At 41.9% G+C, this 25,984-nt stretch overlaps 1 protein-coding gene across 1 annotated transcript in view; it reads left to right on the forward strand.

Moving 5' to 3' along the window:
- Window positions 1–22,147: 22,147 nt before the first annotated feature.
- Window positions 22,148–25,984, forward strand: part of PLCE1 (phospholipase C epsilon 1) — a gene marked incomplete at both ends in the record, with an annotated part of 297,487 nt that continues 293,650 nt past the window's right edge. Inside the window, 1 exon segment of the mRNA XM_080695071.1 lies at window positions 22,148–23,338. Within this exon segment, the coding sequence (XP_080551197.1) occupies window positions 22,148–23,338 (1,191 nt within the window).

The raw sequence follows: 25,984 nt of genomic DNA on the forward strand, positions 1-25,984 counted from the left end.
ATAAGTAAATAAATAAAGCTTAATTTCCAGTGGTGATATGTGCTAGGAAGACAAGCAGGTAGAGTAATATCACAGGAAGTCTTCGGAAGGTGGGGAGAAGGGGCTGCTTTTGAGCAGGCAAAGCCTTTCTGAAGAGATGACACTTGAACTGAAATCAGAGATGTGAGACAGAGTGGGCCAGGTGATGCTGGAGGGACTGGTTGGAGGTCTCAGGATGCAACTGCCACTGCAGCTCTGAAGAGGGCCCTTTCCTCAGCATCCTTTGGGGTTTGCTCTCCCCTGTTCACCATGTTCATGGACACCTGTGATTCAGTAACAGACAAAACATTGATTTATTATTTAACTTAGAAGACAAGGCCCCATACAGTGCTTTGGAAATTCTTACCAGGCACAGACCTTGTCCTCTTAACTTGAGCATATTCAGAGAGCCCTAAATGAAAAAGAGCCTACCCCAGGGCCAACCTGGCTTCACTTGTTGTCTAATAGTAGTTCTATTCTAAAATGTTCCCTTAGGATTAAATTTTACCTCCTTCTAGATCAGCAGGAGTAATGCCAGTAACACCTTCCTTCTCCTAAGGAAACTAAAATCATGAGAAAGTGCACACATATAATTTAACAACTTGACTTTTTTTTTTTTTTTTTTTTTTTGCTGTACTAGGGATAGAACCCAGGGGCATTCTACCTCCAAGCGACACCCCCAGCCCTATTTTTGGTTCTTTATTTTGAAACAGGGTCTCACTAAGTTGCTGAGAGCCTCACTAAGTAACTGAGGCTGGCTTCAAACCTGCATGATCCTCCTGTCTCAGCCTCCCAAATACTGGGATTACAAGCGTGCGCCACCATGCCCGGCTGACCATTTTCAAATGGCACTAAGTATTCACGCTGTTGTGCACCTGTCACCACCATCCCTCTCCATAACTTTTTCATCATCCCATATTTTTTTTGTGTGGTACTGGGGGTGGAACCCAGGGGCTTTTCTACCTCTGGGCTACATCCCCAGACCCATTTTATATTTTATTTGGAAACAAGATCTCACTAAGTCATTGAGAGCCTCACTAAGTAGCTGAGGCTCATTTCGAACCTGTGCGATCCTCCTGTCTCAGCCTCCCAAGGTCTGGGATTACAAGCGCGCGCCACCACGCCTGGCTCATCATCCCACATTTAAACTCTGCACCCATTAAACAATAGCTCCCTGCCATTTTTTAAGCCCCAAAGAATCATGGGTAGTGAGGAAACACAGGCCACATTACAGAAGCCTCTTTCCCAGATGGGTGGAGCCTCCTTGTACTCAGTGCAGTGTCTTAGCATAGCCTGAAGACAGTGGAGCCAGAGTCACCTGTGGTGGTGCTGCTGGGGGATGGGTGCCGGCTGCACTTGCCCTTCTTCCCTCTCCTTCCGGAATCAGAATCTTTTGGGTTCCACCCAGTAAGTGTGTCTTTACATCCTTACCAAGTTCCCTGCAGGATTCTGCTGATGATGTAAATGTGAAGATCCCTGTTTCAGCCTCATGGAAATTGAGGAAGATGATCGGTGAGGTCATGAGGTGGTAACTCATAGGAACAGATGCAGTAGCTCATAGGAAAGGTGTGCTATGAGGAGGTCCTGCCCAGATTTGAATTCCTGCATCAACTTCACCATTGGCTAATTGTATGACTTGAATTTGCTTGAATCTCTCAAAACCTTAGTTTTCGTATCTCCAGATTAGATATTGTGATACTGGTGGTTTGCTGGGAAGACTGAGTAAGGGGAGTCAGTCTCTCTCTCTCTCTCTCTCTCTCTCTCTCTCTCTCTCTCTCTCTCTCTCTCCCTCCCTCCCTCCCTTCCTCCCTCCATCGCTCCTTCCCTCTGTCCCTCACTCACCCTCCCTCCCTCCCTCCTCCTCTCTCGCACATGTATGCACGCACACACACACACACACACACCCGCATGTACACACACAAGATACTCCACATGATGCCTCTTGAGAAGGAAGACACAGGTCTTGACGTTGTGTAGAGGTGCTGGAGACTGCTCTACATAAGGAGTTAGGTTTTCTTCCGGAGTTAATGGGTACAGTGAATCAAATGCTCCTATTTCCAGAGTGTTTCACCTTTAGCTGTCATCCCCTCACGGGAAGCCGCCTAGGTTATTAGAATGGAAAGAAAAATATGCCTACTGCATTTGAGAAGGTAGAATGCTTCTCTTGAAAAATATTTTGAGCAGTGGATTCAGGCGATGTTCCTAAGGCAGAGTTAAGTGATTAGTAGTGGAGCGTGTGTTGCTTAGCTGTGGGGAAAAAAACAAGGCTCTGGTGCCTGTCCTGTCTGCTTACCACCATCCCACTCAGGGTTCTCCAAGAATGTTCTACATGTTTGGAGCTGCATTACTTTGAGAGTAAGGTTCATAGACACTGGTCAGAAAAGCTTCTTGACAGGATGTGACTCAGCAGGAAGGCAGGTGGAGGGGGCTGGGGAGTGAGGAGCAGGGCACAGAGGAAGTCCATAGGGCAGGTGCAGGGAGAGAATGGGTTTGGACCAGCTCTAGTGAAGTGGGAGTCAGATTCGTGGACAGAGGGGCTGGTGGTAATCAGATCAACCTCAAAGCTGGCTCCATGTGGCCTAATTGAATAAGAAATACTACCCAAATCTAGTGAATATTTCTTTGATCGGTGCCAAGTAGATCCATTATGGTAGTTTTAGGGATCATTCATTCTCAGTGCCTACCCCATGTAGGGGTTCAAGCGTATCTGTGAGCCAGGCACGGTGGCGCTCATCTCTAGTCTCAGCTACCTGGGAGACTGGTGCAGGAGCATCCCTTCAGCTCAGGAGTTTGAGACCAGCATGAGCCATACGGCAGGAGGCCGTTTCAAAACATTTTTTAAAATTGTTGCATAGATTAATGAGTGAATCATACCCTTTAGTTGATCAGCCCTTGGAAGAAAGGTTGAGGAATCTGAAAGCTGTCGTCCTCCAGAGATGAGGCATTGTTTAGGAGACCAAAAACCAAGTGAGATTATGCGTGATCTTGGGGAGGCAGGGCAGTGTGGTATTCTCTGATCTTCTCTTTTAAAAACAACATTTTGAACTTTAGGAAAGAGATTGCTGATGTTTATATAGATTTCGTTATGTCCCAAAGTCATCCTTTTAGAGAATATAATATTATTACATGTCATTGTATTTAGACAATATAATATCATTACACTGTCTAAGGAAGCATGATAAAAAACAATATACAGTATATTTCCAATTCTATAAAAGATATACGTTCATGGGGAAAAAATGAAAGGAAGCTATAATAAAAATTAAGATTACTTATTATCTTTTACCTATCAACCTCCCCCCTACTTTTCTACAGTAAATGTATACTGCCTTTATAATTTTTGTGCTTTTTTCTTAAAAAGTTAATGTGGAGTGTGGTACAACACCCTTGCCAAATCTTGCCCTATTTTTTTGTCTTTGTTTTTGTTTTTGATCCCTGGAATCCATAAAAATGGCAACTGATAAATGAAAAAAATGATGTAATGGTACCAAAAGTGAACCACACTTAGCATACTCCTTGTACTTAGCAAATGCAGTGCTTCTTGTGTCATGTGACACCTTTGATTTGCAGAGGAGCCCACACCATTCAGGTCTGGGATTTGCTCTTTCCTGACTGCCACCTACATCTCTCTGTTTCCCTGGGCGCCCCCGGCCCCCACCACTGTCAGAGCCTCCGGAATGGTCTGGCAGCCAGAGCAACCTGGCTGACTTTGGCTGGCTTCAGATTGTGGACTTTGCAAACAGCTCTGTATATTTTACTTGGGGTTACACCATGTTGAAACCTAGCAAAAGCGCCAAGGTATTGGTCTGCAGATTTTAAAAGTTTAAAAACCAAAACAAAATAAAACCCTGAAACTTGTTTGCGTCCTTTTTTTTTCTCTCTTAGGTAAGAAGTCTGAATAATACTGCTTCTCCCCTTTGAATGATGACTTCTCAGCGGTAAATCAGAGGCACAGCTAAAATGAACTTTGAGTTTTAACGAGGTGTTCTATTTGCATGTTTAACTCAACCCAAAACAAGCCGTTAGAATGACATCAACTGTTTGAGTCAGCTGTTGGCTTGGGCGTCCACCCAGAACTTGAGGTCATTGGTAGGCATCCATGAGGAGCAGGAATCATTTTTTAAGTTTGTTGACCGGAGGGCCTCTAAAGGCCTTTGCTGGTGTTAAATATGATATGGGTATAAAAATGAAAATGGCTAGGAATGGCTATTTGATACATTAAGAATACTTTCCATCTGTGCGGGCTTTGTGGGAGAAGCTCTAAGAGACTTAAGAGTTATTTAATCTGGAAAATGTTTCCCGTGGTGTGCTGGTGACATACAGTGTAGATATCCGACGTGGGGGCCTGCATAAGATGGCGCAGGAGATGCAGCCCTGAAGAAAAGGGTTTGCAGAAGCCAAATCCTACCTTCATTTGGTCGAATCAGGATCATTTTACTGAGAAACTGTAATGTGAGAATATGTTCGGGCAGTAGAGTGGCTCTTGGTGTTTATCTCATCCAGAGTGAGTTTTCACCACATGTATTTTTAATTCTTTGGAAAGACACTTACATTAATTAAGGGATAACTTGTAGAGTACCAGTTTGAAAAAAAAAAAAGCTTCAGCTAATGGCTGTGTTGATTTGCCTATCAATTAATTAAGAACTTCTTGTAATGTGAACTATAGTAGCCTTAGCCAACTGATGGCAGTTGGCTGCTTGGGGGCGCTTGTCATATTTTAGATGAATGGGACTCAACACAAGACCTTTTCAAGGAGACTATTCTTCAAGGAAGCCTTTTCCTTCTCTCTTCCTCTGTGCTCCAAAATGTGCTTCCTTGACCTGGAATGAGAACTCTCCAGTGCCATCTAGGATGGTTCTGCTGCCTGTGCTGAGCTTCTGCCTAGTAAGGGCCGAGTAGCCTTCAGGAACCAAGGTCAACCCGTGACCTTCTGTCCACGCTCCAAGAAATGGCCAAGATTCCCTCTCTACTGGGAATCTGAGATTCTTCTCCCTAGCCTCAGTTCCAGGGCAGACCTTCTTTTATAGACTGTAACATTCTCTGGGACATCTTCACTGGTAACTTGAAGTCATGCTGGCTTCTACCATCCCTATCTGCATTTTTTATCTGTAGCACAATTAGTACACACACTGTTGAATGAGTCCCTGACTTTTTAGCTGCCTGGACCATGTTATTGAGTATTTTATGGTATTAGTTTTTACCCTAATTGTTCTTTATTTTTTGTAATAATTAATTATTTCCCTGTAAGCAGGGTTATTTAGTCAGCTTTTCCATCACCGTCAATGGAAAACACAAATTAGAAGAAGAAAGATTTTTTTTTGGGGGGGTCACAGTTTTAGAGGTTCATTCCATAACTGGCAGGCTCTAAGACAGAAACCGTGGGGGCGAGGCATGGCAGAAGGATGCTGCCCTCATAGCACTGTGCCTGGAAGAAGAGAGTAACAGGAGGTCACTGGTCCCCCAAGATCACACCCCTGTGAGCCACCTCCTTCAGCCATGACCTTCCTGCTTTGAGGAACAGGCCTTCAACACATGAACTTTTGGGGGACATTCCAGACCCAAACACTTACACGTCACCTCTGGCCCTCAAAGCTCAGGTTTATCTCATAATGCAAAATGCTTTCAGCCCATCTCCAGGAGACCCCATAGGCCACCAGTAGTAATCACTCTACCATCTGAATACTTTGCTGCTTTTAAATAGTCTTCACCAAGCCGGGCGTGGTGGCGCACGCTTGTAATCCCAGCGTTTGGGAGGCGGAGACGGGGATCGTGGTTCGCGGACAGCCTCAGCTACTTAGTGAGGCCCTTTGCAACTCAGTGAGACCCTATTTCAAAATAAAGAGCAAAAAATAGGGCTGGAGGTGTGGCTTGGAGGTAGAGTGCCCCTGGGTTCCATCCGCGGTACCTAAAAAAAAAAAAAACAATCTCCACCAGGCCACTCATTCATCATCTTTAAATATGGCCTCACACAAAGCCTCAGGACATGGTTAAAATGTAGAAAAGTTCTTTGCCAGGATGTAGCACGTGTGGCTTCTAGACCAGTTTCATGTAGAGTCCTTCCTGAAACGTCACGAGCACCTCCTTCCTCTTCACTATCCCGTTGGCGTTCTGGCCATTTAGGCTTCCACCAGATTCACCTAGTAAGCATTGTTTACAACACTCCAATGCCTCTCCAGCCTGCGTTTCCAAATGTTCACACTCACAAGCCAGTTCCAAAGGCACCTGAACAACAGGGTTAGGTTTAGACACAGCCACAACCCGACTCCTGATACCAATTCCTCTTTGAGTCGTCTTCTCTGTCACTGGGGCCAAAATGCCTGATGAGTACAACCCGTGTCACTGCCCGCACATCATTCTTGGATGCTTGAAATGTGGCAAGAAAAACTGAGGAACAGAATTTTAAAATTCGACTTAATTGCAATGAGTTTAAATGGCCACACGTGCCTAGTGGCTACCCGCACCACAAAGTTCCAGAACTTCAAATAAATGGAATCGTCGAGTGTCTGGCTTCTGTCGCTCTGCATAATGTCTGAGATTCATCCATGTTTGTTACCTAATCAGGAGATCATCACTTTTTATTGCTGAGTACTGTTCTATTTTTATTCATCTTTTGATAGCCTTTTGGATGATTTCCAGTTTGGGGCTATTGTGAACAAAGAAGTTGCTATAAACATTTGTGTATAAGTTTACTTCTGGATAGCCGGGCGTGGTGGCGCACGCTTGTAATCCCCGTGCTTGGGAGGCAGAGACAGGAGGATCACGCAGGTTCAAAGCCAGCCATGTGCACTGGCTTAGGAGACCCTGTTTCCAAATTAAAAAAAAAAAAGTAAAAATAGGTCTGGGAGTGTAGCCCGGAGGTAGAAGGGCTTCCAGGAACCCCAGCACCACCAAAAAAAAAAAAAAAAAAAAAAAAAAAAAGTTCTAGATATATGCTTTTATTTTCCTTCTATGAGTGGAGTTTTGGGATCAGATGATAAGTGTAGTTTAACTTTATAAGAAATCACCATACCGTTTTTCTAAAGTGACAGCCCCACCCTATATTTCCAACAGCAGTGTTGTGGTGGCTGTCACTGACTCTGTTACGGCCATTCATTTTGATTTTAGCTATTCTGGTGAGTATCTCATTGTGATTTTAATTGGTATCACCCTGATAACTAATGATGTTGAACATCACCGTCTATCCATATGCTTCTAGGCCATTTGCAGTTCTTCTTTTTTAAAAAGCTTATTTAAGCCTTTTCGCATTTATTTTATTCTATCATTTATCTCTATATATCTATCTATTATCATCTACCTCTGGGGATTAAACCCAAGACACTAAGCATACTAATCAAGCACTCTACTACTGATCTACATCCCCAGCTCTCCAATTAAAAAAGGAGTCGTTTCTCTTCTCATTATTGAATTGTAAGAGTTTTTTTTATAGCCAATCATGGTGGCACATACCTGTAATCCCAGTATTTGGGAGGCTGAGACAGGAGGACACAGGTTTGAGGCCAACCTCAGCAACATCCTGCTTCAAAATAAAAAATATATAAAGGGCTGGTGTAATGACTCTGGGTTCAATCCTCAGTAGGCCCCCCCCCCCCAGAGTTCTTTAAATATTTTGAATGCAAATCCTTTATAAGATATTTATAATACAAATATTTTCTACCATTCCATTCTGTGGTTTGCCTTTTGAAAGTGCAGTGTTTATAATTCTGATAAGATTCAGTTTACTAATTCTTCTATGATTGCCTTGTTGTGTTTCACCTAAGAAATTTGTTTATTCTCATACTATGACAATCTGCTATTTATTAGAAATTGTATAATTTTAACTTTTATAGGTAGGATTGTGTTCCATTTTTTCAGTTGCTTTTGTATATGTTGTGAGGGAGGCATCAGGGTTATTTTTTTCCCATACAGAAATTTTGTTGACCATCATACTTTGCTTGTAGGCATTCATATATTTATTTTGTGTGAAGGTGTTCAAGTCTTTTTTTCCATTTTACAGAAACTTGAATCGTTCACTTATTATTGAGTTATAGTAGTTTTTAAAAACAGTTAAAACACAAGAGCCTTTTCAGATATGTGTATTATGAATATATTCTTCTAATCTGGGGCTTACCTTTTCATTTCTTTATAATATTTTTTTTTAGGAACTAGGGATTGAACCCAGGGGTATTCTACCTCCGAGTTATACCCCCAGCCCTATTTTTTATTCTTTATTTTGAAACAGGGTCTCACTAAGTTGCAGAGGGCTTCACTAAGTAGCTGAGGCTGGCTGTGAATTTGTGATCCTCCTGTCTCAGCCTCTCAAGTACTGGGATTACCAGTGTGGGCCATTATGCCTGGCTTCTTTATTATGTATGAGAGAGAGAGGCAGACAGACAGACAGACAGACAGACAGACAGACAGACAGACAGACAGACATAGATATATATTGTGGTACTGGGGATGGAACCCAGGGGCATTCCACCTCCAAGATACACCCCCAGCCTGATTTTGGTCTTACTGAGTTGCAAAGGGCCTCACTAAGTAACTGAGGTTAGCTACAGACCACAATCCTCCTATCTCATTTCTCCCAAATGCTGGGATTACAAGCATGCACTACAACACCCAGCTTTTATAATATTTTTTGATGAGCAAAATTTTAACTTTTGAAGAAATGCATTTTACATTTATTTATTTATTGATTGATTGATTCATGGTACTGAGGATTGAATCCAGGGGCATTTTACCTCCAAGCCACACCCTCAGCCCTATTTTTTTTTTTAAATTTTGAAACATGTTGATGAGAGTCTCACTATTTGCTGGGGCTGGTCTTGAACCCATTATCCTCCTATCTCAGCCTCCTAAATACTGGAATTACAGGTGCACACCACCATGCCCAGATCTTTTTTTTTTCTCTTTATGGTTAGTACTTTTTTAAAATCCTGAGTACATTTTTTATATTCCAAGGGCCTAAAGATTTTTCCTATATTTTTTCTAGAAGTTTTTATAGTTTTAGACTTTCCAAGGTATGCATTTGTAAATAAAGAAGTAAAGCTCTATTTAATGATGACATGTTTATCTGTGTAGAAAATTTAAAGTCATTTAAAAATAATTGAATTTAACAAAGTTACAAGTTATAATGTCTACACACAATAATCGGTTGCAGCATACTATCAGCAAATAACTGGGAATGAAATTTAAAATAGTTCAGGCTGGGCATGGTGGCGCACGCTTGTAATCCCCGCGCTTGGGAGGCGGAGACAGGAGGATCGCGCAGGTTCGAAGCCAGCCGCGCTTGTGTAAGAGACCCTGTTTCAAAAATATAAAATAGGTCTGGGAGTGTAGCCCGATGGTAGAAGGGCTCCCAGGAACCCCAGTACCACTAAAAAAAAATTTTTTTTAAATAGTTCCATTTACTGGGCTAGGGTGTAGTTCAATAGATGAGTACTTGGTAACAGGCACAAGGCCCTGGGTTTGATCCTCAGCACTGAAAAAAGATTATAGTTACAGTACCATCACTAACATAAAATATTTGGGGAGAGATTTAACAAAAGATATTTAAGACCTCTATACAGATAAATACAAACACGATTTAGAAAAATTAAAGATGTATATGTGTGTGTTTATCTCTCTATATATGCATGTTTTCTCTGTGTGTATACATTTACATATATGTATATATACATCTGAGGGGGAGTGAGCAAGCCGAGAACACACTAGCACTGTCTAGCTATGTCATATTTATGGATTGGAAGCCTCAACATTGTTAAAAAGTTATTTCTAGCTGGCCATGCTGGCACATGCCAGTACTTGGAGGCTGAGACAGGAGGATCACAGGTTCAAGGACAGCCTCAGCAAGCAGCGAGATGCTTATCAACTTAGTGAAACCCTGTTTCCAAACAAAAAGTTAAACAGGGCTGGGATGTAGCCCAGAAGTAAAATTCCTCTGAGTTCCATCCTCAGAAACACACACACACACACACACACACACACACACACACACGTGTGCATGTTATTTCTCCCCAAATTAATATATTGATTCAAATTAAGTCATAGATACTTTTTTTTTTTTCACAGTACTGGGGATGGAACCAGGGGAATTCTACCTCTGAGCTACACCCCAACCCTACTACTTTTTTTAGTCATTATTTTGAAACAGGGTCTCACTGAGTTGCAAAGGGCCTCACTAAGCAGCTGAGGCTGGCCGTGAACCACAGTCCTCCTGTCTCAGTCTCCCGCATGCTGGGGTTAGAAGCGTGCGCCATCACTCCCAGCTCATAGATATTCTTGATGGTCAAGGTAAATGATTTATATTTGCCATACTAGATAATTTATCATTCTGTTCCCTTGTTAAGTAAAGAAGTGATGTCATAAAAATTTTGTTTGGGGAAGATTTTTTTTTTCCTGAAAATCATATGGGACAAATTGAAACAGGCCACGATTAGAGTTTGGGAGACTGAAAGCCCTTACTGTAACCCTCATGGACAAAGAGTGTGCTCAGGTAGCCACAGCAGGGAAGGAGGGAGTCGCAAGTGGGTTGGTTGTGTGCCAGGACTGCAGGGTGCAGCGTCTATAAGGTGCCTCTTCTTCAGTGACTCTCAACCTGTGCAGAGACCCACGTAACCTGTAGTCACCATACAGTGTGTCGCGCCGTGCCGTGGTGGTGCCGCCGTGCTGCTGGGGTGGCAGGAAACTGCAGAAGGGAGGTGCCATTGAAGCTGGTGATGGAATCCATGGAGTTAGACAGAACGCAGCAGGGAGGGAATTGCACAGAAAATCCAGTGCAACTGGCTAGCTCTTCTCTGAGGATCCATCAGAGATGAAGCCGGAAAAAACAGACTAGGGCCGACGATGGAGGGTCTAACACCAGCTAAAATCTTTTGTCTCCTGCTTTTCTCTCTTTTTAATTTCATCAGTGGTTCATCAGAGACGTGCAGCGGGATGTGCACATGCGCAAACACAGCTTCAGTCTATGGTACTGCGTACAGTGAAGGAGAGGGAGTCCTATAAGCAGCATCCTGCCCTCCTCTAATCTTGGCTTAAAGTTGCCATCTAAGGCAGACGTGGTGGCACATGCCTGTAATCCTAGTACTTGGGAGATAGGAGAATCACTGGTTTGAGGACAGCCTCCATAACCTAGCAAGGCCTTGTTTCAAAGTTAAAGAATAAAATAAAATAGGCCTGGGGGTATAGTTTAGAGATAGAATTCCCCTGGGTTCAATCCCCAGTACCAAAAAAAAAAAAAAAAAAAAAATTACCATGTTCTAATATCTATGGCCCATGTGCCTGGGAGAAGAGGGGGTGATCTGCAAGCTGACTGAGACCATATTACAGGGAAGATTTCCTTTTCTTGTGAGTTTTTCAGTTGAGAACTAAGCTGTTAATGACAAACTTGTTGTGACCTCCCACTTTACTACAATGGCAGCCTTATCCATGTCTTACTTTAAAATATTTGTATAGGTTTCTCACCCATGTCAGCCGGCTCATTATCTCCTCTAGGTGGAGTAGAAATTGAGGGCGTCCCTGGGTTTTCTGGGCCTGAAGTCTGGCATTCCAGAATCAGACACTTTTCTAATCTAGTAAAGGGAGGTGAAGTCACAAAGGGTTAATCCTTTCTGGTCTTGGAAAAGGACCCAGATGAGTCCACCAGTGCCTTTGGGGGATGTTGAAAAGGCTTATTTCCTGTGAGTTATGGAATTTCCATCACAATAGTTCAGGGAAAGGAGGTCAGGAGGGAGTGGAGCAGCAGATATTTGGAAGAAAAAGTGAGGATTGGCTGGGATTACACGGGGTGTTTGTGTGGGTGTGCACACTTATACCCGTGCGCACCGTGAGCATGTGACGAAGGGAAAGGGGAGAAAGGATTGAGAAGGCAAAACGTTTTATTTAACCTCCTTGCAGAGTGGGCCATGAGAAGGAGAATTCATAAATTACTGTCCCATCCTTGGTTTCTGTCATACATGCAAAGGGACTTTATAAAGTTCACTAAGTTTAAAGATGCAAAAAGGACTATTAAATTCTTTTGCCCATGTTTTTTTTTTTTTTTTTTTCTTTAGTATGGGGAATTGCACCCAAGGGAATTCTACCTTTGAGTTTACACCCCAGCCCTATTTTTTTTTTTTTTTTGAAACAGGGTTTCACTAAGTTGCTGGAGGTCTCACTAATTTCCTGGGGCTGGTGGTGAACCTGCAATCGTCCTGTCTCTACTTTGCAAATACTGGAAAAACAGGCGTGTGTCACCACATCTAGCTCTATTCCCTGCCTTGACAATTATCTTCATATTTTTTTTCATGACAGTGAAACTACTAACCAGCTTTCAATTTGGTGATGGATAAAATATTCTCCTGGACATAATTTGTGGTTGTGCATTTTATTTTCCTTCTTTGTCTTTTGTTACCCTGGTCCCTCTACTCAAGGTCTCTTTTCTCTTACATGGATATAATTTCTACCTCTTGTAGAATGCTCTTGGGTTCAACTCCCAGTATCAAAATAATAACAACAATAATCTAAATTCTACCTCTCTGTAAGCTCCCAGCTTCTGTGTGTATCAGATCTTTGCTGATCTCCTGGGCCAGAGCCATCTTACCCTTTGAACTCTACAGAATATAATAGATGTTGAATAAAAAGCCGAGAGTTGTCTGATAAGTCATTTTTGTTACTGCTGCTAAGCCCTACTTTCTTCTAACACCTACAATAACAAAAACCCACAATTGTCTTTAATGTTTTTTTTTAACTCAGCTATTTCTTATGATACATAGGATTCCAGTTGGTTTGGATAACAAAACTGGAAACATACTAGGAATTAGTGAATATAACTTTCCCTCCAATGTAGGAATTGTTTGTAGAACTTTCTTGCTATAGCCTATTTCTGTACTTTTGTATACTGTGATCCTCATCTATAAAATGAGGTTGATAATAGTATTTACTTTTATTAGTTAGAAAGAGGTTTGGGTATGAATGACAGAAAATTTAAAATAGAGGTGTCTTAAACAAGATAGAATTTCATTTTTCTTCCTCTAATCCAGGAAACAGCTACCTAGGTTTCTGTCTTGTTTCTTGGCTATATAAGACATTCAGTCTTGTGTTCACCTCATGGTCTAAGACTGCTGCTCCAGCTCCAGCCATCATGCCTTTCTTCTAGCTAGAACATAGAAGAAAGAGAGGAAGGAAAAGGACACACTCTCTCTCATCAAAGATATGTCCCAGGCATTAAAAAACACTTTTGATAAAACCTTATTAATTATAACTTTGTCACATGGTCACATTTAGTTGTAAGAGAGGTTAATAAGGGGTTAATAATATGCTTGGGTAAAATCTAGAGATTCTTTCCTTGATATAAAAACAGATTTGGGAGAATAATTAGGAGTCGCTTCCACCCTACTGATACTGTTATAAAGATTAAATGAGATAATATGAATACTGTGGCTAGACCATGCCTATTACAGGGCACATGGTCAATAAATGGTAGACGCTTTGTCGTTGTTTGCAATACTGAAGACCAAACTCAGGGGAATTCTAACTCTGAGTTACACCACCAACCCTTTTTATTTTGTTTTGTTTTGAAACAGGGTCTTGCTAGGTTGCTAAGAGTCTCAGTATGTTGCTGAGGCCAGTCTTGAACCCGAGATCCTTCTTTCTCAGCCTCCCAAGTACTAGGATTACAGGCCTGTGTCACCATGCCTGTCTGACATGGATTTTTATAGTTAACCTTGACAGACAGTCATCCATTCTATTAATTTGTTCAACACATGCTGAGCACCCCCCCGTGCTGAATAATGTGCCTCTATTTAATATCAACAACTAGAAGAAGGCTGTCATCCAAGATAGCTCACCCTTTGTTGAATGGCTGTAAAACTTAAGGGAATTACTTATTAGACTAAGCAAAAGCTTCCTCCCTAATAATTCATGTTCTTGGCCCTTATTCTGCCTTTTAAAACAATATGAAACGAGCCTGTTCCTTTGTCTCCGTTCTTCAAATAGACGAAGACATCCATCAACCCTTCGGCTTTGCTTCCTTGCTCTAAACAGGCATTTCATTATCTCATTATGTATCTAGCGCATGGGTTGGAAAACTTCCATAAAGGGCTAGACGAGACATATTTTTGGCTTTGTGGACCACATCATCTCTGTCTTAACGTCTTAACTCTACCATTTTAATATCAAAGCGGACACAGAGATGACACTGATGAAGAGATGTATCCAGGTCCCAGGAAAATTGTGTTTGCAGAAGCAGGTGGCAGGCCAGATTTGACCGGAGGCTGTAATTTGCAACCTCTAGTTTAGTTCAGGAAAACCCATCAGCAGCGTTATTCTTGGATGATATTACCTTCTCCTAAAACTGAAAAGTTCTTATATATCACTCCTGGTTTTTCTTATACTGTGTGTGTGTGTGTGTGTGTGTGTGTGTGTCTCCTTTTCTAGGATTCCCAGCATCTCCTGCATCTCCATAGTTCTACTTTCTGGTCATTTATTTCCCCAGTCAGATGAACTATTATAGTCAGTTTCTAGAGTGGACATGTTACCTCATCAGGTTTCTTATTCTATTATACCTTTAGTTTGCACATCTGTAACCTCTTTCAGGCTGGCTCTTCTCCAGTCTTTCTCACACACCTGTCCACATGAAAAGAATAGGAAGAGGAAGGGAGGCAGGCATGATGGCACGGGCTTGCAATCCCAGTACTTAGGAGACTGAGACAGGAGGATCCCAGGTTCAAGAACAGCCTCAGCTACTTAATGAGGCCCTCTGAAACTAAATGAGACCTTGTTTCAAAATTAAAAAAAAATAAAAATAGACCCTAGTTCTAGGGTCTAGGAACCCCCAGTTCCTAAAAAAGAGGAAGTAGAAAAAAAAGATTATTTCTTTTATTGGGTGTGTGGTACTGGGGATTGAACTTAGGGTTCTACCTCTGAGCTATACCCCCATTCCTATTTTTATTATTTATATTTTATCTTTTTTTTTTGGTGGTATTGGGAGTGGAACCCAGGGGCTTTTCTACCTCCGGGCTATACTCCCAGACCTATTTTATACTTTATTTGGAAATAGGATCTCACTAAGTTGCTGAGAGCCTCACTAAGTAGCTGAGGCTGGCTTTGAACCTGTGTGATTCTCCTGTCTCAGCCTCCCAAATGCTGGAACTATAAGTGTGCGCTACCATGCCCAACTCTTATTTTTTTATCTTGAAAAGGGTCTCACCATGTAGTAAAGTAGGTAGGCATTCTACCTCTGAGCTACACCTCCAGCCCTATTTTTATTATTATTATTTTTTAATTTCGAAACAGGGTCTCACTATGTAGTCAAGGACATTGCTAAGTTGCTGAAGCTAACTGCGAACCTGTGAACCTCCTCTCTCAGCCTTTCAAGTACTGGGACTACAAGCATGAGCTGCCATTCCTGGCTGAGAATCCATTTTGCATAATTTTCTCCTAAGAATCTCTTAGAGTATGGCTGACTCTTCTCTAGTCTTCCCCACGAACCTGTCCTCATGAAAAGAGGAGGAGGAGGTGGAGGAAGAAGAGGAGGAGGAAGAAGAAGAGGAGGGGGAGGAAGAAGAGGAGGAGGACTAGAAAGAATTCCTCTTATATAGTTTTCTCCTTCAAACCTATTGGAGTATAGTTTTCATTCAGTGCTTTAGGTTTTCTTAAGCCAACAGTCTACTCACCATAACTTAAATCCTAACCCAACCCAACAACTTCTCTTAAAGACAGCCCAGGGCTTCCAAAGCAGGGTGGGGGTAGAGGATTAATGTTTATTGATGGGCTAGCCAATGCTAACGTATAAATATGTGTTTGATCTCAGTGTTATATATGTGGAAACTCTAGCTGAAGAATGATCATTTAACCAACTCATGTTCATGCAGCTGAGATCCCAGGAGTTGACCCCAGCTCTAGCACTGAAGTCAGACTTTGAGTGGACCCGATGAGGAGTGTGTGGCTGGGCAAAGGTAAACTCAGCGGCACGTCATCGCTGGTACAGCAGAGCTGCCGCCTCTTGTTGTCCTCTGTCTGCACACGGCAGAGAACAACAAACCCCCCTGAACTGAGTTTTCAAAGCATCTCTCCCACAACCTTATGAATTAAGTGATTTTATTTCATTTCACAGGAAAAAAGATCAAACCTCAAAGTGGTTAAAATTCTTGCCAGACCCTATGTCTGGCTATTTCTCTTTATAACAGTTCATGTTGCTCTTTCATGGAAAGTACATCCTCCCTTTTCATCTTGCTAACTCATACTTGTCTTTAAAAACTCAGCTTGATGACCATCTCCTCCAGGAAACCCGCTCTAAAAGTCATTCCCACCTCATCCCCGCTCTCTTATTTGGGTGTCCTCCTCTGTATTAATGTAGATTTTACCCCTGTTTGTACTATACCTGACTGGTGATTCATTAGCTTGTAAAGAAATCAAAGGGCCAATCCCTGCCTCATTTGATTTTGTACTCAGCAGATGTTTGTTGAATGAAGGAATGGCCAGAGATGGAGCCAAGTCTAGTGCTGCTTCAGGACCCCAGGTCTCTGTGATGTTGCTCATCCCTGAATACAGCTGGAGACAAAACAACACCATCACATCAGCACACTGTATACAATCCTCAGCCCTCCAGACGCAAACTGAAGTAAAGATTGGGTGGCCCCAGAGAGGAGTGTGTGCACCTGGTAAAATTAAACTCGGCACCATGCCATGGCACAGGAGAGCACATAAGAGTTGTCCTCTCTTATGAAGACACTTTCAAGGCACCGTGGACTCCTCAAACACACCAGAAACCCAAACCCATGGGGCTATACTCCCAGCCCTATTTTATACACTATTTGGAAACAGGGTCTCACTAAGTTGCTGAGAGCTTCACTGAGTAGCTGAGGCTGGCTTCGAGCCTGTGAGATCCTCCTGTCTCAGCCTCCCAAGTGCGGGGATTACAAGCGTGCATCACGATGCCTGATTGCCTCCCTCATTTTCTAACCAAAGACCAAGAATGATCTTTGGCCATCGACTTTAGCTGTTCTTTGCCATGATACCTAATCTTTCAAATGTGTATAACAAAACATTAACTGTATTAGTTATCTACTGCTGTGTAACAAAGCACCCTAACAGGACTCAAAATGATAAACATTTAATATATCATGGTTTCTGTGGGCAGGAATTTGGTAGGGAGCTTATGTGACTGAGAGTCTTTTGAGGTTACAGTGAGGACATGGGTTGTAGCTATACTCATCAGAAGCCCTGAGGCCAGAGGGCCCGCTTCCAAGGTGGCTGTTGGCCCAAGTCCTCAGCGCCTGCCACAGGACCTGTTGTCACAACATGGCAGCGGATTACCCTTAGATTAAGCGCGAGAGGGAGCGCAAGAGAAGGAGGACATCCCTATGACTTTGACTTCTCAGAAGTTCACATTGTTAATTCTACCACATTCTTTATATTAGAAGGAAGTCAATAAGCCCAGCCCACAATCAAGGAGAAGGAAATTAGGCTCCGCCCTTTGAAAAGAGAACTATGGAAGAATTTAAGGAGACATATTTAAAATATTTATCTTACAGGGTTGAGGGAGCACTGCATGAGCTAATAATTGCAAAGTACTTAGAACAAGACTTAAGCAGCATCAAAAATGTTTCTCCCTCTTTTACCTTGAATTATTACCTTATGGGTGACAACGGACAGAGAGGCTGTCAGTCTGAAGTCTTTGGCCTGAAAAAAATCTTTATTATAAAATAGAAAAAATATTAAATTCAATTTAGTACAGTGTGTTTAATATATGCTAGCATCTGTGCAGTTATATACTTAACATCTCCATGTATACTGATGCATAGAGAGTGTTTTGAAAGGAGAATCATAATTGGTATCTCTCAATGAGATTTGTGTTAATATTTTGAAACTTTTTCCCTTTAGCATTTTATATAGTGTTTCTTTTTTTTTTTTTCAGTACTGAGAATGGAACCCAGGGGCATTCTACCTCTGAGCTATACCCCCAACCCTATTTTTTATTCTTTATTTTGAAACAGGGCCTCACTGAGTTTTAAAGGGCCTCACTAAATAGCTGAGGCTGGCTGTGAACCTGCGATTCTCCTATCTCAGCCTCCCAAGTACTGGAATTACAAGCGTGTGCCACTATGCCTGGATGTACATTGTTTGGATTTTTTTTTTTACACTGATCTATAAAAATGAAAGAGGCACTTTTTCAAAGAAAATAAAACAAAGTCAGTTGGAAGGTAGATGTGAAAGGTGGAGTGGGCTGGGATGTTGAGCTCGGACGGGCTGCTCTGTGTCCCTGTTTTTTGTTTTTTGTTTTTTTCCCCCCTGTGAAGAACATGATTACGAGGGTGACTTCTGATCTTTTAGGGGAGCTATACAGACCTGCATCTGCTGGGAGCATAAAGAGGATATATTTGTGCTTGAGTGGGCATGTGTATAAGAGAGTAAGAAACAGTTGGCTGCTTTGGAGAAAGGGGACGTGGGAAAACAAGGGGAGGCAGACGTCTTTGGTGAAGAGCAAAGGGAAGGCAAAGGCGGTGTTGACAAGAGTGTGCCTGCTGAGGACTTGCTACAGGAGGAAGCGCTCTACCCACAAACGAGTGGTGAGAGCACAGTGGGCACCCATCGGCACCGCTGTATAACTGCACTTCCCACATAGGATGGGGATGTCTTTGACACTCCTCCTTTAGTAGTAGAGTTGCAGGCAGGTACTGGCCATCTAGCCCAGTCCTAACATAGAGAAGGGGGTTGGTTATTGTCTGGAGAATAAAGATAAGCTAAATAGGTTTTAGAATAATTCCTTTAAAATGCCTTTATATTTTACTGAATTATATCTAATTCAAATGAGACAGGAATTAACTGGAAATGCTACTTAAAGATGGTGTGTGTGTGTGTGTGTGTGTGTGTGTGTGTGTGTGTGTGAGAGAGAGAGAGAGAGAGAGAGAGAGAGAGAGAGAGAGAGAGAGAGACAGGGGATTGAACCCAGGGGCATTCTATCTCTGAGCTACACCTCCCGCATGACGACTTTATTTCTTATTTTGAAACAGGGTTTTACTAAGTTGTGGAGGACCTCTCTGAGTTGCTGAAGCTGGCTTTGAACTTTTGATCCTCTTGTCTCAGCCTCCCAAGTACTAGGTAGTATTATAGTGTGTGCCACCACAACTGACTTAAAGATGCTTTTTGAAATATTTAAATCTACCATTAGTTTCCTATTTAGCTCATCTGTTCTTTTTTTTCTTATTATTATGATTTTTTAAATTAACTGAGCTTTTATGATTTTAATTTTATTTTTTAACTTTTTATCTGTCTTTTTTATATTGGAGGTTGAGCCCAGGGTATATTCTACCTCTGAGACACATACCCCAGCCATTTTTATTTTATTATTTTATTTATTTAATTTTTATTTTTTGTGGTACTGGGGATTGAACCCAGGGGTGTTCTACCTCTGAACCACATCCCCAGCCCTGTTTTGTTTATTTTTGAAACAGTGTCTCACTAAATTGTGAAGGGCCTAAGTTGCTGAGGTTGACCATGAACCTGCAGTCCTCCTGTTTCAGTATCCCAAGTACTGGACTTACAGGAATGTACCACCACACTCAGCTGTTCTTTTTGCTTTTAATTTTGAAATAATGTCTTGATAAGTGGCTGAGAATCTTGCTAAATTGTTGAGGTTGGCCTCATGTTGAGGTGATCCTCATGTCTCAGCCTCCCAAGTACTAAAATTACAAGTATGAGCCACTGTGCTTGGCTCCTATGTCTTTTTTTTTTTTTAGGTGGTTGCTTTGGAGTTTATGATATGTATTTTTAATTAATCACAGTCCACCTTTAACTAATATTATAATTACTCATGTAGAAAATAAAATACCAACAGTATAGTTCTCTTCCCCTTCCCATGACCTTTGTGCTATTTGATTGTGCATTTTGCTTCTATGTTTGTTATAAACCCCACTATATATTGCTATTATTTTTGTTTTAACTAGGCAATGATCTTGTTAGATCATAATAATCTTGTTAAAAATAAAAAAGATTTATTCATCTCCATATTTAACATTTTAAAGCTCTTTGTTCCTTTACATAGATGTAGATTTCTATCAGTCTTTTTCTTCTTCCTAAAGAACTTCCTTTATCATTTCTTGTATCACAGGCCTGTTAATGATACATTATTTTCTTTTTTTTAAGATTTAAAGAAGTTTATTAGAAAGATAGAAATACAGAAAATAGAAATACAGCTCCATACCAGACTGGCATGGAGGGGTGACTCGAAATGAATACACCTGTGATACATTATTTTCAGCTTTATGTGTCTGAAAAAAATTTCACTCCATTTTCATTTGTAGCAGACATTTTTGCTGGGTATAGAATTCTAAGTTAAAAGTATCTTACTCTTTTCTGGCTTGCATTGTTTTGATTAGAAGTCCGATTTCAGTCTTATTTATGCTCCTCTTTTTTTTTTTTTAAATTATTGGGAATGGAACCCAGGGGCATTCTACCTGAGCCACACCCCCAGCCCTATTTTTTATTTTTTATTTAATACAGAGTTTCACTGAGTTGCAAAGAGCCTCACTAAGTAGTGGAGGCTGTCCATGAACTCCAATCCCCCTGTCTCAGCCTCCCAAATGCTGGATCACAAGTGTGCACCACCTCTCCTGGCTCTGCTTCTCTCAATGTGTCTTATTTTTTCTAGCTTCCTTGGCTTCTCTGAAGTCTCAAAAAAATTTTTTTCCAGTACTGGAGATGGAACCCCGGGCATTCTACCTCCAAGCTACATCCCCAGCCCTTTTTTTTTTTTTTTTTTTTTTTTTTTTTTTTTTTTTTTTGCAGTACCAGGGATGGAACCCAGGGGCATTCTACCTCCGAGCTACACCTCCAGCCCAATTTTTTTAGTCTGTTTTATTTTATTTATTTATTTATTTATTTATTTTGTGGGTCTGGGGTTGAAACCCAGGGGCATTTGACCTCCGAGCTACACCCCTGCCCTATTTTTTATTATTTTATTTTTGAAACCGGGTCTCACTGAGTTGTAAAGGGCCTCACTAAGTAGCTGAGGCTGTCCGCGAACCGCGATCCTCCCGTCTCAGCCTCCCAAATGCTGGGATTACAAGCGTGCGCCACCACGCCCGGCTTGTTTTATTTTTTGAAACAGGATCTCACTGAATTGCAAAGTGTCTCCCTAAGTAGCTGATGCTGTCCGCAAACTGCGATCCTCCGGTCTCCACCTCTGGAATGCTGGGATTACAAGCATGTGCTACCACTCCCAGCCCCTATTTTTTTTTTTTTCCTTTATTTTGAAATAGGGTCTGACTGAGTTGCAAAGGGCCTCACTAAGTAGGCTAAGGCTGTCTGCGAACTACAACCCTCCTGTCTCAGCCTCCCTAAGGCTGGGATTACAAGCGTGCGCCACCATGCTCGGCCTTCAAATTTTTCTCTTCACTCAGGTAGACTGTTGGAATCTACTTGAGCTCCCTTTTCTACCCTGTGGCCTGGTAAAGTCTCTTAAGAAGTAAGCCAGAGCACTTACAGAGCTCACTGCATTGCTTTCTTTTTTCAGAGATCACTGTTCGATGTTAACTGCTCAATGCCTGAAGATCGTTTGCTTTTTTATTCCCCCGTCCTCATATTTAAGGCAGAAGGGAAATCTGGTTTTTGTTACTTCATTTTGGCTGGAGACAGGCTCTAAAGTGTTAAAAAAATAAAATTTAAAACATTAAAACTTATTTCTGGTTGTGAAACATCTTCAAAACTGGCTTATATTTTATACTACCTTATGTGCTTATTAAAAAAACAAATAAACAATGTATTTAGTGCCAGTGTTTTGACATTATCTCTTTCCTTACAGGAGACAGGAAATATTCACGCTGGATTTTTAAATCACTGCAAGTTAATGATGGAACAGAAGTTGCAGAATGCAATCCTAAATAGAAGTTTTCAAAAAGTTTTGCTTTAAGAAACAGAGAGCAAAAAATTGGCCTGCCACCTTAAAAAAAAAAAAAAACAATCTAGGATAAACTATTTGCAAATGGGACATTATAACTGGGAAATTTTGTTTGGCTCTTAATGCATCTGAATGAAAGGAAATGCCACTTTGTTTCTCAGAAGGACTCATATCTATCTGAGATTATTTTGGCAGTTGGTCATTTTGGAGAAATCTTGACATGATCGTCTTGCAGGAGAAGCAGAATAGCTTGTAGCCTGTGATTCGGTCAAGATGACTTCTGAAGAAACGGCAGCTTCCGTTCTCATCCCTGTGACTCAGAGGAAAGTGGTACCTGCCCAGTCGGCTGTAGATGAAAGTAGTGAAAAGTCCTCAGACATCAGTGTCCCAAAGGTGCATCCTGGCAGGCAGGGCAGGCAGAGCTCTCATACCCTCTCACAACCGAAGAGACTTAAAGAAGACTCTTCTGGAAGCAACGTGCCCACCTTTCTTTCAGTAGCAAGGGGGGAAATGGTGAGTGATGAGAACAGCAATGAAAAGTGCTGGGAGCAAAGCAGGACAGATTCTGTGAAAAACCTTAACATTAACTGCAACAGCATATTGCGAAATCATCAGCACAGCCTTCCCCAGAGCCAGTTTTATGAGACATGCAACTCTGTCACAGAGGAAGACCTGTGTTTCGAAACTGGAATCCCCTCTCCACTGGAAAGAAAGGTGTTCCCTGGAATTCAGCTGGAACTAGACGGACCCCCCGTGGGCATTAGCCCATTAGGAAATCATTCTGGGATCTTAGAGACCCACAGGGCGCACCCTGACAGCGACATGGCAGTATTTCACTTTCATTATGAAGTTGACAGAAGGATGTCAGACACTTTCCATACCCTGTCGGAAAACTTAATTTTGGATGATTGTGGAAATTGTGTTCCACTTTCTGGGGGGGAGAAAAAGAAAAACTATATGGCATATACTTGTAAACTGATGGACTTGACCCAAAACTGTGATAACAAGAATGGGCAGCTGCGGTGTGATCACTGGGGCACCTTGAATGATAAATGCCTGTGCTTTGAAAGCTCTTGCCATAAGGGTGGCCTGGTCTGTGCAAGCGATGTCATTTGCAGGGGAGAGTTCGCTGACAGTCTACCAGCCAAGACCTTTTTAAGCCATTTTGAGGACTTCCCTGACAATTGTGAAGATGTAGAAGAAGATTTTTTAAAAAACAAAAAGGAGCGATCCACTTTGTTAGTCAGAAGATTTTGTAAAAATGACAGGGAAGTTAAGAAATCTGTGTATACTGGGACGAGAGCCATTGTGAGAACCCTGCCTTCTGGCCACATTGGTCTGGTGGCTTGGAGTTACGTTGATCAGAAGAGAAACGGTCCCCTACTGCCTTGTGGGAGAGTAGCAGATCCTCTGTCAATAAAGCCAGGTGGGAGCTCATGTCCAAAAGAAGCCCAGTGGTATCTGGTAAGAGTTCAAGTTTCTTTTCACCATTTCTTTAAACATGATTTTAAAAAAAATCTAGATATTTATTCTCTTAATTCATGGAAAATATTAAGATCTTTCAAATTATGATGTTTAGAGGAAGCATTTATAGCTGTTGGAAAATAGATACTTTAATTGGTAGCTATCACGATTGAGATGGTTGTAGAACAATGTAATTAAAAATACAAACACTTTTATTCTGGAATTGGAGGAATTAGGGAGATTTCTTGGTAGTAGAAAAATGACTCTATTCATTGATTATCTCTGGAGATAAGTTCTACCATGGAGTTCATGATTTCAGACCTAAAGGGATTTAAATCTGGTCTATATTTTCCAACCATTGGTCTCTGTTTTCTTTCTCTTGAACTTTTTTTTTTTTTTGCCATGGACTCCTTCAGCCAACTGATGAAGCCTGTGGAATTAGAATAAGTCTTTTAAGTGTATCAAATTAAGTAGAAAGCATTATAAAAGATAAATTCTGTTGTTTAGATAGTAGTTTTTTTATTGTGATATGGAAATGGTTATAGTTTGGGTTTGGAATGTTTCCCAAAAGGTTCATGTATTAAAAGCATGTCCCCAGTACAGATTTAGAGGTGGGACAGGATGGAGGAGATGGGTCACTCAGGACAAGGTCTTGAGTACTATATGTATGTCCTTGCCTCCCTATTTCTGGCTACCATGATCTAATGTGGCTTTTCCTCCTGTCGTGTCCTAAGCCCTGATGCCATGAGTCAGCTGATTGTGTACTAACCTTTGAAATAAGTAAACCTCAAATAAAGCTTTCTTTCTCTAAGTGATGCTTATCAGGTATTTTGGTGACAGCAATGAAAAACTGACTAAAATGAAAACTGGTACCAGAAAAGTAGGTTCATATTATATAACTAACCTGCCCATGTTGTTCAGAAGCCTTTGGAACTGGTTTGCAGGAGGAATTTGGAAAGATTTGGAGATATAGGCTGGAGAATACTTAGAATGTTATAAGCAGAGCCAGGTGTGGTGGCGCACGCTTGTAATCCCCACGCTTGGGAGGCTGAGACAGGAGGATCACACAGGTTTGAAGCCAGCTGCAGCTACTTAGTGAGGCTCTCAGCAACTTAGTGAGACCCTGTTTTCAAATCAAATATAAAATAGGTCTGGGAGTATAGCCCGGAGGTAGAAAGCCCCTGGGTTCCACCCCCAGCACCACCAAAAAAAAAAAAAAAAAAAAAAGGAATGGGCAATTCTGTTGAGAGCTCAGAAGACCAGAATGCAAATAGGAATGGAGACAGTAAAGACTGTGCTCATGAGATTTCACAGGGCAAGGATTCCATAGGAAATTGATCTAGAAGCCATACATGATACATTCTGGCAAAGAACTTATCTACATTTCCCCCATGGCCTGTGACTTTGTGTGTGGCCAGATTTAAAGGTGATGAACTATTTACTATTTGACCTGGTGGAGAAAATTTCAAAGCAGAAGAGCATTCAGACAGTAGTATGGTTATTGCCAGAAGCTTGTATCCAGGTTTGCTATAAAAATGGAGAACAGAAAGCAGAGCAGAAAATATTTTAAATTTTGCAGTTTAGCCAGAAAAAAATGTATGAAATGGGCCAAGCAAGATGTGCTTGTTGAAAAGACTACCATCACAGCCAAACGAGCTGGTGCAAGCTTGTAATCCCAGCATTCAGGAGGCTGAGACTGGAGGATCGTGGTTCACGGACAGCCTCAGCTACTTAGTGAAGCCCTTTGCAACTCAATGAGACCCTGTTTCAAAAAAAAAAAAAAAAGAAGACTAAAAAATAGGGCTAGAGGTGTAGCTTGGAGGTAGAATGCCCCTGGGTTCCATCCCTGGTACCTCAAAAAGAGAGAGATAGAGATAGAGAGAGATAGAGAGATAGAGAGAGAGAGGGAGAGGGAGGGAGGGAGGGAGAGGAGAGAGAAAAGATTACTATCATTAAAAAGCTAAGAAATTTTCACATAGACAACAGGAAAGATGTCTTGAAGGCATCTGTCTCATGAATCAGCAAGACCCCACTAATCCCAGGCTCACCTTTGGGCACTTGATTGTAAGAGGTGACCATAGGGGTGTTCTGCTTCCATGGGGCCACCTAACAAGTTTTTTCCCCAGGATTTGTCTCACCATGCTCAGCTGCCCAGGCACTGTGGCCATGGGGACCCAGCTACACCAAGGCCCCAGACCTGGGTGTCAGTCCACATGGTGCTGGTTCTGTAGGAATCAGGATACTGGAGTTAAGGGGTCCTGGAGGCTCCTACCATATTTCAAAGGAGGGCCAGGGGTGTCAGGAAACATGAATCCCTGCAAAGGGGCCCTAAGTGGACAATTTTTAAAGTTGTAAGGGTGAGGCCAATGGTGCATTGGAGACCCCCAGAATTAAGAGATCCCAGGAATGTGGAAAATCTGCCGAGGAAGGCTGCAAGCCAAAAACAGAGGAGTCCGGCTAAGAGAGCAGCCATTGGCTGCAACTGGCAAGGCATAGGGGTGGAGCATGGCTAAGAGAGCAGCCATTGGCTGCAACTGGCAGGGTGTAGGGGTGGAGCACGGCTAAGAGATCAACCACTGGCTGCAACTGGCAGGGTGTAGGTGTGGGGCTGCTGAGGCCCTTTGGCGACAGCTTCCTACCACCCTG

This window comes from Muscardinus avellanarius (assembly GCF_963383645.1).
Source record: "Muscardinus avellanarius genome assembly, chromosome: 4".
Classification (NCBI taxonomy): domain Eukaryota; kingdom Metazoa; phylum Chordata; class Mammalia; order Rodentia; family Gliridae; genus Muscardinus; species Muscardinus avellanarius.